Below are 19,090 nucleotides of genomic sequence, written 5' to 3' on the forward strand. Positions count from 1 at the left end.
ATATTCTATACGATATTTATAAAACAAAATCAATATAAGGTACTTGATAAAGAATGGTAGGGAAAAAAAAATATCGCCGTTAGATTCTTTCAAACTGAAAAAAGGGTATCTTTTCTACTGGCTTTATATCTTTTCTAACATTAAATCCTTATAAATCTCACTATAATTTTATTAATTATTCTATTTATCAAATAAAACATATTAAACATACATACGGTGGACAAATAAAATAAGATAATTATCCTATTAGGATTAGGAATGTAAAAAAACCTATATTATAGGTATCATGGATAAAATTTCAAATGGATTGGAGATTGATATTTTAAAAAGATTTCATAATGTTAACATATGAGTACGAGTATAATAGTATCTGTATTTGTTATACTATAATTTAAATTAAAATAACATGATTAAAATATTAACACATCAATTTTGAATGAATTATTTCTTATTAATTGATTTTAAAAAAATCTTCATTTTTTTATAAATTGTTATTTAAACTATTTAAATGGATTATTTAAATTTATTTAAAATTTATGAATATTGTGTATCGTATTTTATTTAAATTTATGATTAAATTATGTTATTAAATATTTTATTATTTTGTTCTTAAATAGCAAAAATTACCGTGGATATTTATGAATCGGATACTCGTATAAATACGAGAATAAATATAAGGTAAATATTTATCCGAAAAAGATACGAAAAGTTATTAACCTTATCATGTGTGCATAGTTGACATTACTAATTATATGTCTTCCTTTTTACGCCAATATGATTCGATAACTTATTCATGTTCAATAAAGTCTTCGCTTCTATAAACTTGAATATAAAAATTGATAGAATTGAACAAAATTTATTTATTTTTATAGAAAATAAATGTTAAAGAGCATTGCCGACCTGCAACCAGCATATCTCCTTCACCATTTAACTGTTTCCTGCTTGTTGGTTCATAAATCATACAAATCGATACTAATATGAATACGATGTATTACACAACACCTTATACATGATCAAATAATAGCCATCGTGGCCGCACGCATTATTTAGTCACAGTCAAAGACCTATGCGCATTATAATAACATTTTTAACCTCCAAGAACGGGTCCAAACTGAACTTCTTGCTGCATAAATACCGATCACACCTTTGTGTGGCACGCACCTTCAATCATGGCTTCAACACAGGTTACTGACTTTGGGAGCTCTCATTCTGTTCTTGGTGTCATGGAAGTCGCCAACAAACCAGAAATGGGAATACCAGAAATGTATATTCGCCCACAACAACCTTCGATTCCATCACATGAACCCTCTTTCCCAACGATTCCCGTCTTCGACTTTGAAACCTTGCTGCATGAAAATTCCAGAGATGCTCAACTTCACAAGCTCTACACAGCATGCAAAGATTGGGGTTTTTTTCAGGTTTCTACTTAGTAGTACACAATTAGTTGTTTACTTTTTTCCATTGGCAGTAACTAAGTGTTTGTTTATGCAGGTGGTGAACCATGGTGTTAGCTCTGAACTGCTGCAGAAGCTGAAACATGAGATTGAGAAATTCTTCCAACTTCCCATTGAAGAGAAGAAGAAATATCAAATCAGAGCAGGTGATGTTCAAGGTTACGGAAGTGTGATTCGATGTAAAGATCAAAAGCTTGACTGGGGAGACAGATTCTACATGTTGATCAACCCAGTTGAAAGAAGAAAGCCATATCTTCTCCCTCAGCTCCCTGCATCACTCAGGTAAAAGTTACGGTTTTTATGTTGAGATAACATAATGAAGATAAACAGATGAATATATATGTATTTGTGAAGGGAAAGCTTGGAGTTATACTTCAGAGAAGTGAGGAAGCTTGGTATGGAACTTCTTGGATTGTTAGGAAAAGCCATAGGAATGGAGATGAAGGAAGTGGAAGAGTTTTTTGATGATGGGATGCAGTCAATGAGGATGTCATACTATCCACCATGCCCTAAACCAGAGATGGTTGTAGGGTTGACCCCTCACTCTGATGCGACAGGCATAACCATTCTTAACCAGGTGAATGGAGTGGAGGGTCTGGAGATAAAGAAAAGTGGGGTTTGGATTCCTGTGACCTTTCTACCAGATGCTTTTGTAGTTAACGTTGGGGACATCATGGAGGTCTGTCATGCTTTTCTTTGCTTTTTCCTATGTTTTTCTTATATCATCATGCACGTGGGCTATTCAACTTGGTGTTAGGTTTTCTTTAGATGGATAAAACAAAACTCAACATCATCACGTCAGGATTACGTACGGAAATCAATGAAAAGGGTTTAAAATTTTATGGATGAAAATAATAGGAATAACTTGTATTTACTTGAAATATAGAGAGGTGTGTGATATTTTAAAGATTTTGAAACAGTTATGGTGTGATCTTTGCAATTAATTATGTTTTCAAAAGGTTTTTTATTTAATTTGTTTCATAAATAGGTTTATTATATAGCTAGGTTCATGTCCATTTGAGTTGGGAGTACAATAGAGAGGGAAAAAAGGGAAAAAGTAGCAATGGTACAAGTAAAAGAGAGATAAGACAAAGAAATCAAAAAAATTTCTGCTTATTCTTCAGTCATAGCATAACCCACAAAAATGTTTTTCAGAAAAAAAAATTCGAGATATAAGATTTTAAAAGCGAATAATACCTCATTCGGAAGTGAACTAGTAGATGAATAGATAATATAAAATAGGTATTAATCAAAAAATAAACTTAACTAAACAAAATTTTACTATATTACCTTTTTCTTAACATTAAATTATTTGCTATTTTATGTTAACCAAAAATACGTAATGTATAAAAAATTAAGCCAAAGTGAAATACAACAAACATTTCCCCTGCTTTTACGTGACGTTCAAATAAACCTTGAATTTTATTTATTCTTTTCAATAAATAATAGAAAACTGATATTTATATTTGATCTTAGTTTTATTTCGCGTTCAATCAAATAAAACCACATGACCATTATTAAAAGAAAAATAGATCAACATAAATTCTCATGAACACAAATAATGATGTTATGTTGATTGATGATTTTACTTTATATATATATATATATATATATATATATATATATATATATATATATATATATATATATTGACATTTTATATTCTTATTAGCATCCCTTTCTTTCTGAAACTGCACAGAATAAAACAACGTTAATTTTCTCAGCTTAATGTCCTAATAGAGGTAAATGGTCCTAGAATTAAGGAGATGAAGATGAAGATGAAGAATGAAGAACTTGATTGAATGAATATATTAGTTAGATAGGTTAGTGGTGACATATATTACTTGAATGTGCAATATGCATGATATTGACCTGGTTTGATTACTCTAAATGAACTGTCAAGGATAATAAAGTTTACTTATCATAACGCGTATTCTTGAATTGCAATTGGAAACCCAAAAGCACTTACTTGAGGAGAAAGAAAGTGAAGAGTTCAGAAGTTTAAACTATAAGAAAAGTGTAGAGTGGAAAAAATGTCTTTTTTAAAATGGTTGATTTGAAAAAGGATGAGAAAAATAGTGAAATGAATGCAAATGATAGAATCTCCATATCCAAAAAAACTAAAGTTTTGCGTGATGTCTCAGATTCTAAGCAATGGGGCCTACACCAGCATAGAACACAGGGCTGCAGTGAACAAAGAGAAGGAGAGAATCTCCATCGCCATGTTCTTCAACCCTAAATCTGGGGCAGAGATTGGACCTGTCAAAAGCTTGTTAAATTCTGAAAACCCTCCCTTGTTCAAAACCATGCTCATGGAAGATTACATCAAAGACTTTTTCTCTCGCAATCTTAATGGGAAGTCCCACTTGGACAAAATGAGGCTTAAAACTTAATATTACCTATCTTCTTGTAAATACTTTATCCATCATAATAAACTCAAATGCTGCACCTTTATATGCATGTGTGGGATGCATCCTTTTTTCTTAAGTTTGAGTCTAGGTAGATAATGCAAAACTAAAAGTACTTATTCGTTCATATATAGCCTCATAAAATAAATACAGTTGGAATCACTCACTGCAACACATACTATGAAATTAATCATGTTAATTACTTTTTTCAGTAATATTAGTGATTTGTAGTATAATCCTTCTAAAAGTATAAAAGATTCTACATTAATTAGAAATAAGATCAAATTATACTATATAAATAAATGTAAATATGACACTCATCAACAAAAAATTAGTCACGTAAAGCTAAAATTAATCACTAAATAATGAATATATACATATCCAAAAATAAAACTGACAACTTTGACCTCCATTCCAAGTATCTACTTCACCCAAACATTCAAAGGGTCACCTTCGATCATAGCACCACCTAATTCCAAATGGAGAATGAGATCAAAAATCAAATAATATATAATTCAACACATATTCAAAATGCAGCTCACCACATAATCGAAAGTAGTTCACCGTGACTTGACGCACCTTAACAAAAATCCTACCCCTCCACCAAAAACTCTTAAACCATATGCAACCAATGAACTTCAATCAATAATGTAGTAAATGAAGCTTCGATCACTATCTTGGATGGTTAAGAAATCCATCTCATGCAAACCCAAACCCTCACAATGTTCAAGTTTTCCTATTTTTGCAGAGGGGCAACTTGCAATGCACTTTCTTCAAACAATGTCACTTATTATGTGTCGGTCAGTCGACACCATCAATTTTATTAATCAATTTTATTAGTTTGCGTCGGCTAAACCTACGCTATGCATAAATTAATAATGTTTCCTATTTTATTAAAGTTGGTGGGAATTGATATTTTTTTTTTAAAATATTTTTTGTTATTAGAGTCGGCTTTGTGTTGTGTCTAGAAAAAGATCACACATGAAATCTCATACAATACTCAATATATGATGCCTTGTTAATATGTTATTGAGTAATAAATATTTTTTTTATTTCTAAAATAAATATTAATAATTTGACTTAAAATCTATACTGTATATTAAAAACAATAATTTCAAAGTTTGAAGAAAAAAAAAAGTAAAGAAAATATTAGAAACCAAAACTAAAATTGATAATAGGTCAGTTTGTGTACAATATGAAGTCTTAGCATTAAAACATTTGTGATAATGTTTGAGTACATTCAAAAAGTTCTACAGATGTTCAAAAACACTACATATAATATAACTGTAATTTCAAAATAAATAATACTCACATGTAATAATTCTAAGTTTACGAAAATTTTAGGGTGTATTCATATCCAATCCTTTTAATAATGTATTGGTGAAAGATTTTTTTCAACTCCTTAACATTTATAATGAGGTATGTTTTAAAAGAAAAACTTTTAAATAATAAAGAAAGTCTCAAAAGAATAAACAACAATTTTTTTCGATATTTTAGAGATAAAATTAAATTAAATTAATATATATATATATATATATATATATATATATATATATATATATATAAGTAAAATATAAATATTATTTTTTATGTTAATTTTATAAAATTGAATTAAGCACAAACTAATGTATTAAAATGGTAGATCAGAATATATTTTAGTAATATTTATTTAATCTATTATATCACCTATTATTGGAATGTTGTTGAACTATTTATAAATATTTAATTCCATATTTGAGAAGTTTATTCTTTGTTATGAATGATGTATTGAATATTTCATATCCACAAATATAACGAAATTATAATTGAATAAAATTTTTACATTATATTCAATTTTATAATATTTAAGTTAGATATAATTTCACTTTTAAGATTATTTAAAATATATATATATATATATATATATATATATATATATAATAAATATTTTCCAAAATATTTAATTTATTAAGAGGGGAAATGCTGTGCCGTAAAGAAAAACTTGAATAGGAAAATAAATTATCTCTTTTTATTGCTTCATATTTTATATCGCGTCAATAGTTAGTTGTTTCTTTAAGAGATGGCACCCTTAATTCGTATTGTGTGAACATATTCTCCTCCTTACCAAATGATTGGTACGTAATATTATCTCATATTTTTCATAAATAAATATTAATTATATTTCAAATAAAATAATGGATTATTTTTTAAGATTTGTTCTGTTTTATGGACCCGATAGTACGCTTTCTTTTTGCTTTTGATATCAGATTGCAATATCCCAGCAAAGCTTAGTGGCAAACTCACGTCATTCTATTAATTTAGTCCTCGACGTACACATGTCCAATATGTAATATTATATATAAAAGACTCAATCAATGTTCTGTTCAGACTATGTCAAATCTAAGGGTTTTTTTAATTAATAATAATGATGGACATAGATGATATGATAGCAAATTGTCATTTATAACAGTTTGATTGATAAAAATATTAACACAAAATAATTCTAATTATATTTATATTCACTACTATTTGAAAAAGAAGATATTGTATATTTAGTTGACGTGTGACTTTTAATATATTATTTTATTTTAAGATATAGATTTTGAGTTAAACATTAAGTTTGTGAGTTTATTTTCAGAGAAAATAATATAAAGTTAATGGACAAATATCATTAGTGTAGACAAATATTTTTGTCATGGTTATTTTGATCATTTGACTTCGGTTTAAAATTCGAGACATATCCAATCAAGATAAAAAATAGTGCTTTTATGTCTCAGTTATGAACCAAGACATATTTAACCCTTATCATCTCGGATTTGAAGTCAACCGAGACATAATATGCCTTAAAAATTAAAAGAAAAATGAATTGCCACCAACATTCAACCCATGTGAATGAGCCACCATTGACATCGACAGTCGCGTCACCGAAAAATGTTTCACCAACCACTGCGCCCACGCATATGGAGAAACGCACACCAATCACCATTGCAGGTATGCACTTGAGATGAACCACCACCGTCATGTTTCTTCCACACGAGCAACATCTGCAAAACAAAGCAAGTCTAAGTTCACGCACCATACTTTCTCGTCGCACATCTGCAACCAGCCACCACGCATGAACAAGAATAATGTAGTAGCAAACCACTGTTGGCTACAGTAATTTCACCATTAAACGCAAACCCCAACTCACGCATGAACGACAACAATGGAGGCAGTGTTTGAGCTTCACGTGTTCTGCAACAGTGAAGAAGGGATGCGTGCTCTGCAACAATGGAAGAAGGGAACCTAAGTAGAAGAAGGGAACATGTGCATTCTGCAACTATTGGTGACGAAATGCAACAATGGAGACATTGCTGCTGCATCAGGTGAAGAAGACGCTCCAACAGTGCGCGATTCTGTTTTTAACCCTAACAAAACTTATTGCCTTGGTTGATTTTAAATCGAGGCATAAACAAGTATATGCCTCGGTTAAGTAACACCCACTGCATATATGTAACCACATATGCCTCGGTTAAAATTAGACCGAGGCCTAAAAGACTATTTTCCTGGGTTAAGTGTCCACCTAAGGCATAAAACTTTGTGTTTAATTTTAAAAATTTAAAATAACAGGAAAACATACAAATTTTGGGACATATATGCTTTAGTTGTCTATAGAACCGAGACATAAACATGTATATGCTTCAGTTGTCTATAGAACTGAGGAATAAACTTCCTTAAATATTACAAAAATGTCACCATGTCTTTATATGCCTCGTTTGTGCTAGAACCGAGGCATATAGGAAGATGTAAAATGAACAAAATGCACTAATGTATGTTTCAATCCAACCCAAGTCCGTCCGACAGTCATCGTTAGGAACAACCATTGCGTTCTTGGGGTATTGTTCGCTTTGGAGCGTGGAACTCTCTGTCATAGTTTTGTCTTTAAAAGGCACCTCCAGAGGATGAAGAGGGGTAGGAGTATTTAAATTGTGCTTGATCTCGACTCCTAAGCGATGTGAGACTTATTGGGTGTACTAGAACAAGCCCCTTAGTTGAGGACAAGGGAAGTTAAAGGGGAGTTGTTTGAGAAATTCACTACAATTATTGGCTTTGAACTATGCATGTACGATAATTGTTAGTATGTTTATTCAAGTTTCAAGCGTTTCATATTATTGGTAGTGTTATGTTCATGAAAATCTGATAGCAACCAATAGTAAGCCTAAAGTTGAAAAGGTTAAGGTTGAGCTGAATAGCGAATTTGATATGAAAGAGCTTGAAACTGCTATGAAGATATTGGGGATTGGGATCATTAGACAAAGATTGCAACAAACCTCCTTTTGAAAAATCCTATACAAGTTTGAGATGATAAACTTGAAACTTGTGTCCACATATCTTACGCAAGCTAAATGATGAATTGTTTCCTAAGATTGTGGAGGAACATACACTACAAAAAAATACTTCATTAGTAACCAATTTTAGTGGCCAAAAGTTGTTAGTCACTATAGTGACAATTTTTAATACCAATTCACAAAGTAAAAAAGTTATTGGTTATTAAAATAGTCACTATTATAAATAAAAAAATATAATTGGTCACTAAATTAGTCTTTAAAATTAGCTATCATGGTTTTGGCTACCAAATGAAATTGGTCACTAAAAATTAGCTACCTAGGTTTTGACTACCAAAATGAATTAGTTTCTAAATTGGTCTCTAATTAATTAATGACCAATTTAGTGACCAATTATAATTTTTTATTTATAATAGTGACTATTTTAATAACCAATACTTGTTTATTTTTTAAATTGATATCTAAATTGGTTACTATAGTGACTAACAATTTTTTGTCACTAAAATTGGTTACTAATGAAGCATATTCTTATAGTGATAGTTATATGGATGTTATTCCATATGAAAACATTTTTGGTTTGGTGATGTATGTGATGGTCTCACCCTGACATGGCCTATGATGTGAGTGTTATTATTATATTCATACCAAATCTTGAGCGAACTGACTGACAAGCTCTTTAGTTGATTTTTCATTATCTGAAAGGGTAATTTAGAAAAGGTATAGTGTATGGTGGAGGTAGAAGAAATGCTAGATATGCTCCCATAAAAGGTTATGTTACCTCTCATTAGGGGTGTCAAAGTAGGTTTCACCCACCGGCTGGCCCACCAGCCCACCAAAAACAAGATGGGAGTTTTCAACCCACTAGTCTGTTTTGGCCCAACTTACCTAACTCGTCATCGTGGCAGGCCAAAGGTAGTATTGAGCCCCTCACATCATTTTCCCATAACACAGAAAGGCGCCCTTCTCTTTCATTTCCCGCATCAGAGGCCCACCACGAAAGGAAAAAGAAGCATAAAGGAAAAAAAAGGAAGAAGAGAGGAGAAGAAGAAAACGAGATACAACAGAACGATAAGAAAGCAAAAAACTCTATTTACATTGTATTTTCACACTGTGTTCACACACTGAAAAACGAGAGAGGATGTATCTTAAATAGATCCAAAAACATAAAAGGGAAAAACAACCCTAACCAATTCTAACAGTAGAAACCCCAAATAGTAAGGTTTCAACACCCTCCTCTCAAGTTGGATGATGTATATTCATCATACCGAGCTTGGGAAGAATGGTTTTGAAGGATGTGCGATGGTCTAGACACCCAGGTCATGGAGGAGGTAACTGAGCCATTGAATCTCGCATGTGGTAGTAGCCAGGGCCTTATATTCAACCTCTAAAGAGGATCTCAACATTGTGCTCTGCTTCGTTGGTTTCTAGGAAATCAAGGATGTGCCTAAAAAGACACGGCATCCTATTATGTTTTGTCGTGTATCAGGGCAAGTAGCCTAGTCTGAGTCGCTGAAGGTCTTGATTTGAATGTTGTTGGAAGTAGGAAAGAAAAGGCCATTAGTTGGGCTTGCCTTATGTATCTTAGGATATGTTGGGCAGCTTGATGATGATATATGGTAGGTGTCTGCACAAACTGGCTTAATAAGTGTACAAAATAACAAATGTCAGGTCTTGAATTAGTAAGATAGAGCAACTTCCCTATTAGATGTCTGTAGGAATCAGGATCCTTGACAGGTTCAACTTTATCATAAAGGATTTTAGTGTTGTGCATGAGAGGAGTTTGACTAGGTTTGCAGTCCAACATCCATGTTTCTGATAGAATATCCAGGGTATAGTTTCTTTGACACAAAGGAGTTCCCTTGCTATATCTAGCCACTTCAAGACCCAGGAAATACTTTAAGGGTCCTAGGTCTTTTAATTCTGAAGGTTCTTTGCAAGGATGTCTTTTTCTCTCAATTTCTGTCATAGAATTTTCTGTCAAAATCACATCATCCACATAGACAAGTAAAACTGTGAAAGTATTTAAGCTTTCTTTAGTAAATAAAGAGTGATCAGATTTAGATTGTATAAAACCAATTGAAGTAAGGAAAGAGGATAGCTTAGCAAACTTATTGACGGCTAGCTTGTTTTAAGCCATAGAGGGACTTGGTTATCATGCAAACCTGACCTGGTTTGGGAATACGAAGCCCAGGAGGTGGGCTCATGTACACTTCTTCATCAAGGTTCCCATGTAAGAAGGCATTTTCAACATCTAGTTGATGTAAATACCAATTTTTGGTGGCTGCAATGGCTAATAAAAGTCTCATTGTTGTTAGTTTAGCAACAGGGGAAAACGTATCAATGAAATCAATTCCTTCCAATTATGTGTAACCTTTAACCACAAGTCTTGCTTTGTGCCTTTCAATAGTACCATTAGAATTGTATTGGATTTTGAAAATCCATTTACATATTATAGGTTTCTTTCCTTTAAAGAGATAAGTAAAGTGCCAAGTTTCATTATTTTCTAGAACCTTTATTTCTTTATCAATAGCATCAACCCATTAAGTATCTTGACAAGCTTCAGCATAAGTTTGGGGTCATGATAAGTAGAAACATCAAGAGTGTAATTAAGGTGTTCTTTAGAAAGAGATTCATATGAAAGAACAAAACTAATAGGGTAATTGATTTTCTGAACAGATTTGCTATGGACAAAGTGTTTAGGGATCATGGAATTGTTCACCTGGTGTATATAATCCTTTAGATAAGGAGTCTTTCTTTGCCTCTCTGATCTTCGTAGATTTGTATCTTCAGGATTTTGATAATTGATACTTAGTTGCTTATTGTCTTCAATGTTGGTGGAATCATCACTAACAGTGTCAAGAATGGACTTTGTTTCAATGTTATCAGCAGACTTTATAGGAAGAACTTGATAAGCATCTTTGTCATTCTTGAGTAAGTGATTTTCATTTTTCAACAAGAAATCCAAGTCATGATTGTTGTCATTAGTGGCTTGAGTGCACTGATTTAAGGGAAAACATTTTCATAAAAGATCACATTCCTAGTAATGAAAATATCTCTACTCATGATGTCAAGGAGAACATAACCTTTAATACCAGTTTTAAAGTCGAGGAAGACACTTTCTAGCCCTAGGGTCTAGTTTGGTTCTGTTATTTTCAAGAGTACTAGCAAAACATAGAGTTCCAAAAACCTTAAGATTGAGATCAATAGGAGGTTTATCATACAAAATTTCATAAGAACATTTATTATTTAGAAATATAGTAGGTAATTAGTTAATGATGTGAACAACATGTGCAACAACGTAACACCAATAAGCCTTGGGTAGATTAGATTGAAACAACAAACTTTGTGTTACATTGAGAATGTGTTGGTGTTTACGCTCCACAACTGAATTCTGTTGTGGAGTTTCTGCACAACTTCTTTGGTGATTTATCCCATAAGCGTTAAACACATCAACATCGTAAACTTTGGCCCATTATCCATTCTAAAACATTTGATGGTTTTGCCAAACTCGTTTCTAATATAAACTATGAAATCTTTAATAAGTTTTCTGGTTTCAGATTTAGTGTGGATAAGAAAAATCTAGGTATGCCTAGAATGATCATCTACCACAGTTAGGAAATATTTATGACCATGAATAGAAGGAATAATTATGGGTCCCCATATATCAAGATGAACAAGGTCAAAACAAGAATCACACATAGTATCACTTTTAGTGAAAGGCAGTTTATGTTGTTTGGATAAATCACAAGCCTTAGGGGCAATACAATACACAGGCCTTCGCCCTAAAGAAAAGCCCAAAGAGACATGAAATCCAGCACGGGTAGACTGTACAGCGGAACCATCCCTTCTATGTTGACCTCGAGTACCTCTCGCATCTGCTCCCATCAATAAATTGATGATCATCGCAATGATAGAAGAACAACATACAAGGCAATCAAACAAGCAAAAGGGTAAGTTAGAGCCAAAAAGATTTTATCATGCAATCAGATATACTTTCACAGTCCAATATATATACATCATTCAATCATGTTATGACCTCCCAATCAATACACTAAGACTCGACTCGACTCATCCGGATACATATAATCTGGTCGGATTCAGTGGATGCTCGCACTTGTGGTGGATACCTCTACTCACCCCCAAGCTGCTCACCCCCGAGCTATGTGTTACAAGTGTTATAATGAATCAATTCCCTCACACACAAGGTTAACCCTTAATGAATTTCAGGCCTCCTGCTACTCTCACCACAGGAGTCAGTCCGCTCTGAGTGAGACTAACTGACTCCTTAGAGTGTCAGGATGCAATCCTTACCTTGAATCCTTACCAAATTATATATATGGGACACCACCATGGACACCCACTAACATGGGCCATGGAATTACGTCCCGGCCACTGAAGCACGACCCTGAAATTCCACCTAGAGATTTCAAGGAATTACGCACTGACCACAGACCAATCATGTTCAATCAATCAAGTAATGTTTACCATACACAATATCTCATGCCAACCTTTACAACCCATTCTCATTCATAACCAAATGTTGAATCCATACCAACTCATCCTTCCCAAATAGTGAATATATATTTGTATTTCATATCAATACCATATCTTCTTGATACAAACCATCTCATTTAAATCACATGCCAAGTTCATACCAAACCCATCATCCACAATCCACGAATCACATCACTCATGCATAATCATTTATCACATGCTTTTAATATAACAATTAAATTCAAGCCAGTAATAACCATTCAAGATCAGAGAAACAACCAAACTACAACGATCTTGCGATAAAAACCGCTCTCACTATAGAGCACTGATTCAAGATCGGACCGGTCAAAGTCCAAAGCTATGTGTGAAGGATCAACTGTTAAAATATCAGCTCGATCCAACGGTTAACGAAGTAGTAACCTTCATTTTACAAAAAGTGTGCAGTGTTGTCAACAACACGAATTTAGTGACCTTGCGATAAAACCTGCTCTCACTACAGAGCTCCGATTAAAGATCCGACCGCTCAAAGTCAAGAATTATGTGTTAAGGATCAGCTGTTAAAATTTCAGCTTGATCCAACGGTTAACGTAGTAGAAATCTTCATTTTACGAAAAGTGTGCAGTGTAGAAAAAGAGTAGCACCACATCAATTAAACATACTTGCTCACCATACATTTTTATTCGACCAACAACCTCATTCAAACATCACAACCATACAACAGACCAAAAATCGGCAAAATAACTTTAAAAACATAAACCCTAGCTTTCCTTATCTGAAAAGAGTTAGTCAAAACGACCCCGACCCTTAAGCGAATGAGCAAGACAACTACAAGAGCATATTTAAGAGTTGAAAATCTCAATACAGAGGAAGCACGGAATTATTACGAGGAACCCTAACGACAAGCATGAAGGTTAAACTAAAAGAGAAGAGTATGCATCGGAAGTAACTTACGTGAGTGAAAGAAATGGGTTGAACTCAGTTGAACTTGGATGAACCCCAAACCCTAGCAGAGGAACGTTACTGTTCTAAGAGAAGAGAGGCTATTTTTCTGAAAGTGAGAAGAATGAAAGTGTTTCAGCTGGTTTAGAGGCTTTGGTTCCTTATGGGCCAGCCCTAGGCCCAACTTATTTGTGGCAGTCCTTTAAAATAAAGGTAGTAAAGTAAGTGGGCCTTACATTCTCCCCAACAACAAAAGTTTTCGTCCTCAAAAATTCATCGATGAGATAGGAAGGAGCTATGTTCTCCTTGTCTCCTCTGAGAACCACCACTCAAACACGACTGATATAACGACTCCAACACCTATAGTCACTGGAAACTTTGCCTTTGTGCTAAGCGATATATGTTCAACAATGTAGATTGGTTTAGTCACTACACTTGAAATGACTTCCAACTTGCAACCTTAAAACTTGAATGTTCCTTCATACTTGTCCAACTAACTTGTATCTGATATACTGACTCACCTCCCATATGCTCCCCATTACCTCTTGTAGGTTGTATCAAAGTCTCAGATGACTTTATGTCTCAAACTGAAGCATGTTCGTTATCACTTCCCATCACCTTGTTCACTCCTTGATGCATCACTCCACTGTCTTGATCACTCTTGAGTTCTTTCCTACTGCTCCACCATCAACACTCTTACCCACTTTTACGTATAACGACACCCATAACATCTTACTTCCTTTGTTGGCTTCATCCAAGGCAACAAAGTTCCCTACCGAGTTATTCCATTTCCAATTTAAAACTCTCAACTGATTCCATCGCCATATCGTTTTGGCATCCTATCCTCATTTTTTTTATCCCTTAACTCGTAACCATCATTCCACCAAACCACAGAACCATAACTTCCATTGACTCTAAATCTCTAGTCTGTTTTGCACCAAGCAACTATATGATACACCTCAAACTAAGATTGCCTGATTTCGCCTTTTCCCAATCTCTTTGAGAAACTTACTTGTCCTAGTCGAATAACTAGATCAAGGGAGTCTCTTCACATCTCCTCCTCTCAACTTAGACACTTACTTCTCCGACAACCCTTACCCTTACCCTGTCAAGCCCAGATCTTGAATTCTCTTCTAGAAATAAACACCTACCCTTGCTTCCTTACTTCAAGGTTGGTACCCTAACTTGAAAACATAATTCAACCACCTCTCATTTCCTTAGTCCAACTTCCTTTGTGCAACACTATACTTCCAACTCGGAATGATCATTGCACACTTTTACCCGATACTCACAAGAATGAAACCTTTGATGTTTCTAAAGAACTGGCCTTCGTAGAAATCTCTAGGTCAGGAGTAAGATAGTTCTTCTCGCGCACCTCTTACCATTTCTAAGCATCATCTGCCACCATCCCGCTGCGCTTCTCTGATCCATACACAAGCTCACTTGTTTCCCTGCTCAAAATAATGATCCTTTCATGTCCGCCATGACAAGGAAGCAATCGTCATTGAGAAACTTTCCTCGAGACCCCTAAAACTTGCAGAACCCTTTAAACTCCTCTTTTGATAGCCTTAGCACTCCATTTTCTCAACCATGTATCTATCCGTTTTAAAACCATATTCCTTATTAGTCACTCCAACCTTAGTCAATACTCTTCTTGAACGGTTGACACATCACAACTTCTTTTTAAAGATTCACCAAACTTGTAGTCATCCTAGTGATTATACTGAGTTTATACCATTATGTCTCCAACAACTCTTTCACTTGTTCCTCTTACCTCACAATCCTAGCATAAAGCTTCCAATTAGAAACTATCAGCACAAGTTCGACTTCAGACCCAAATACAAAAGGGAACTTTACCACTCTAAAGCGAAAATTCTAATATTTACTTCAGAACAAATCTATAACTCTTCTACCACTGAGATTCCTTGCGTCTATTTTTCGCTCACCTTTGTCGTATAACTCTGATTCACATGACATCTTGCCCTCACCTTTCAGCTTGATCCACACTTGTTACACCACTACTGACATATCTCTTTAAATCAAAGGATACTACTTCGTTGGAGATCACATCTCCTAAGAATGAGATTAAGAGAACAACCAATTCACCCTTGAGATTATGTCCCAACCTTGTAAAGGAAACAATTCAAATCGACTTTGAATTTAAATACTTTGATCACCGCGAAGGCACCACACACCCGAACAAGTCTCCACTTGGTTGCAATTGTAGCAAACCATCATCTCAACCTCAGCCCCATTTTTTTAAAGGCAATCATGACTCTTTTATCATATTGGCAACATCAAGAAGTACACGATCCTCAGAAAATCGGCCCTTAGTCCAAGCATCACTTCGTAAGGTGTATCTCTGGATGAGATTTATTCGTGCTAACCACTTTAGCATCAACCATTGTAGACACCATGTCAACCACTCAAAACTTTTCTTTTCATTCTCCCCATCATTGTGCTCCGACATCAGTTAGGTCATCCTTCCATACGAGAATGATCTTTAAAGGTGTGCTCCTCCGTCTAGTACGTGAAACCTTCCACTTTATACCCAAGGTCAGATGCTCTACTCATGGGAACTACTTTTCTTGGAAACATTCCACTAACAATTTGAAAAGATCCATCCTCACCTGCTGACTATTAATCCTAGTATGAATCTCTTATGCCACTCCTTCCCTAACCATAAAGTGTTTTTTCCTCTACTTAGGAACCTCATCTTTCCTGATTGATCAGTAAACCCTTATCCAATTCAGTCTCTCACTAGAGATTTGCCATCTTTTCGCACTTCACGGTCTCCTCCTCTCTTAGCTTTCTCGTTGCCAAGCAATCTCTCCACTTTCTGCAACTTAGAATTTGCCAATTGTTCCTCTTCCACCACTCCAAGAAGCACTAGATGTGACCATATGACTATATTCAATGACACTTCTCCTAACACTGTATGCATTTGCATGACTCTGAACTTCAACATTGACGGGATGTAGAATCAGGTTGATTTTCCTCAAACGTTGTTCCACTTGCATGCACTGGTATTCTCCCATATGTTCTAACCTCTAGATTCAACTCATTTGGAAAACTTGCGGTATTTGATCCCAAACTTGTCCTTGAAGCTCCCTTAGTCCAATCATTGCTAAACTCCAACATCTTTTCTCAAACTATTAACCCAACTTAGCTTTCCTTGCTCAACGGTATGCATCACACATCAACTTCCTATCTCTAAGGCGAAAGTTGTCTCAGAGACCTCATCCAGCACTTGTAAAGGAAGGCAGACCAAGTTGACATTGGATTTGCATTCCCTCATTTCTATAGACACCAGACACAGAGTACAGAGACATAACAAGACAAACTAGAACATACGAAGCAACACTCCATCATGTACAGACAACCAAACATTTTTGTCTGTCACCCTTCTTTCCCCAGCCAGTAGAATTAAGAAAGGAAAAACAACCTTTAATCTAGTCATGAGTGTACACCCTCATTACTTTATCAAGGCATTTTTCTGTTCTTAAAACTTTTGGTTTTACTGACACACTTGACTAGACATGACTACTCACGCCTGCGAGGGATGACAAACCCACAACCTCAGGTCATCCTAAGCACGAACTGCTCTGATACCATTAATGTAACATCCCATTTAAATAATAACATAATTAAATGAAATCTTACACCGGATAATATAAAGAGCCAAGTTACGGAGTATAAAGTCACTCCTTACAGTTATCCAAGATACTTAAAAGGAAATACTAAAGCTCACTACAATGCCTACAACCCAAAAGGAGTAAGAGATAGCCAGTATTCGAAATAAAGCCTTAGGGGCAATACAATACACAGGCCTTCGCCCTAAAGAAAAGCCCAAAGAGACATGAAGTCCAGCACGGGTAGACTGTACAGCGGAACCATCCCTTCTATGTTGACCTCGAGTACCTCTCGCATCTGCTCCCATCAATAAATTGATGATCATCGCAATGATAGAAGAACAACATACAAGGCAATCAAACAAGCAAAAGGGTAAGCTAGAGCCAAAAAGATTTTATCATGCAATCAGATATACTTTCACAATCCAATATACATACATCATTCAAGCATGTTATGACCTTCCAATCAATACACTAAGACTCGACTCGACTCATCCGGATACATATAATCTGTTCGGATTCAGCAGATGCTCGCACTTGTGGTGGATACCTCTGCTCACCCCCAAGCTGCTCACCCCCAAGCTATGTGTTACAAGTGTTACAAGTGTTATAATGAAACAATTCCCTCACACACAAGGTTAACCCTTAATGAATTTCAGGCCTCCTGCTACTCTCACCACAGGAGTCAGTCCGCTCTGAGTGAGACTAACTGACTCCTTAGAGTGTCAGGATGCAATCCTTACCTTGAATCCTTACCAAATTATATATATGGGACACCATCATGGACACCCACTAACAGGGGCCATGGAATTACGTCCCGACCACTGAAGCACGACCCTGAAATTCCACCTAGAGATTTCAAGGAATTACGCATTAACCACAGACCAATCATGTTCAATCAATCAAGTAATGTTTACCATACACAATATCTCATGCCAACCTTTACAACCCATTCTCATTCATAACCAAATGTTGAATCCATACCAACTCATCCTTCCCAAATAGTGAATATATATATTTATATTTCATATCAAGACCATGTCTCCTTGATACCAACCATCTCATTTAAATCACATGCCGAGTTCATACCAAACCCATCATCCACAATCCATGAACCAACTCACTCATGCATAATCATTTATCACATGCTTTTAATATAACAATTAAATTCAAGCCAGTAATAACCATTCAAGATCAGAGAAACAACCAAACTACAGAGAAACAACCAAACTACAGCGATCTGGCGATAAAAATGGATCTCACTACAGAGGTCTGATTCAAGATCAGACCGGTCAAAGTCCAAAGCTATGTGTGAAGGATCAACTGTTAAAATATCAGTTCGATCCAACGGTTAACGAAGTAGTAACTTTCATTTTACAAAAAGTGTGAAGTGTTGTCAACAACACAAATTTAGTGACCTTGCGATAAAAACTGCTCACACTATAGAGCTTCGATTAAAGATCCGACCGCTCAAAGTCACGAATTATGTGTTAAGAATCAGCTGTTAAAATTTCAGCTTGATCCAACGGTTAACATAGTAGAAATCTTCATTTTACGAAAAGTGTGCAGTGTAGAAAAAGAGTAGCGCCACATCAATTAAACATACTTGCACACCATACATTTTTATTCGACCAACAACCTCATTCAAACATCACAACCATACAACAGACCAAAAATCGGCAAAATAACTTTAAAAACATAAACCCTAACTTTCCTTACCTGAAAAGAGTTAGTTAAAACGACCCCGACCCTTAAGCGAATGAGCAAGACAACTCCAAGAGCATATTTAAGAGCTGAAAATCTCAATACAGAGGAAGCACGAGATTATTACGAGGAACCCTAACGGCAAGCACGAAGAT

At 34.9% G+C, this 19,090-nt stretch overlaps 1 protein-coding gene across 1 annotated transcript; it reads left to right on the forward strand.

Annotated features, from left to right (window-relative positions):
- The first annotated feature begins 1,140 nt into the window (after positions 1 to 1,140).
- LOC114176979 (oxoglutarate-dependent flavonoid 7-O-demethylase 1-like) lies at positions 1,141 to 3,908 on the forward strand. Its single transcript, XM_028062184.2, has 4 exons — positions 1,141 to 1,418; positions 1,492 to 1,736; positions 1,809 to 2,133; positions 3,599 to 3,908. Exons 1-4 carry the CDS (start codon positions 1,170 to 1,172, stop codon positions 3,845 to 3,847), a joined length of 1,068 nt encoding a protein of 355 aa, XP_027917985.1. The 5' UTR covers positions 1,141 to 1,169; the 3' UTR covers positions 3,848 to 3,908.
- The last annotated feature ends 15,182 nt before the right edge of the window (positions 3,909 to 19,090 follow it).

Source organism: Vigna unguiculata, chromosome 3 (assembly GCF_037176805.1).
Source record: "Vigna unguiculata cultivar grain cowpea cultivar isolate G323 ecotype 2 chromosome 3, ASM3717680v1, whole genome shotgun sequence".
Lineage (NCBI taxonomy): Eukaryota > Viridiplantae > Streptophyta > Magnoliopsida > Fabales > Fabaceae > Vigna > Vigna unguiculata.

Coding starts and splice junctions, on each gene's coding strand:
- LOC114176979 (XM_028062184.2), top strand. CDS start 1,170: ATGGCTTCAACACAGGTTACTGACTTTGGGAGCTCTCATTCTGTTCTT. Junction 1,419..1,491: donor AAGATTGGGGTTTTTTTCAG/GTTTCTACTTAG, acceptor TTGTTTATGCAG/GTGGTGAACCATGGTGTTAG. Junction 1,737..1,808: donor CAGCTCCCTGCATCACTCAG/GTAAAAGTTACG, acceptor GTATTTGTGAAG/GGAAAGCTTGGAGTTATACT.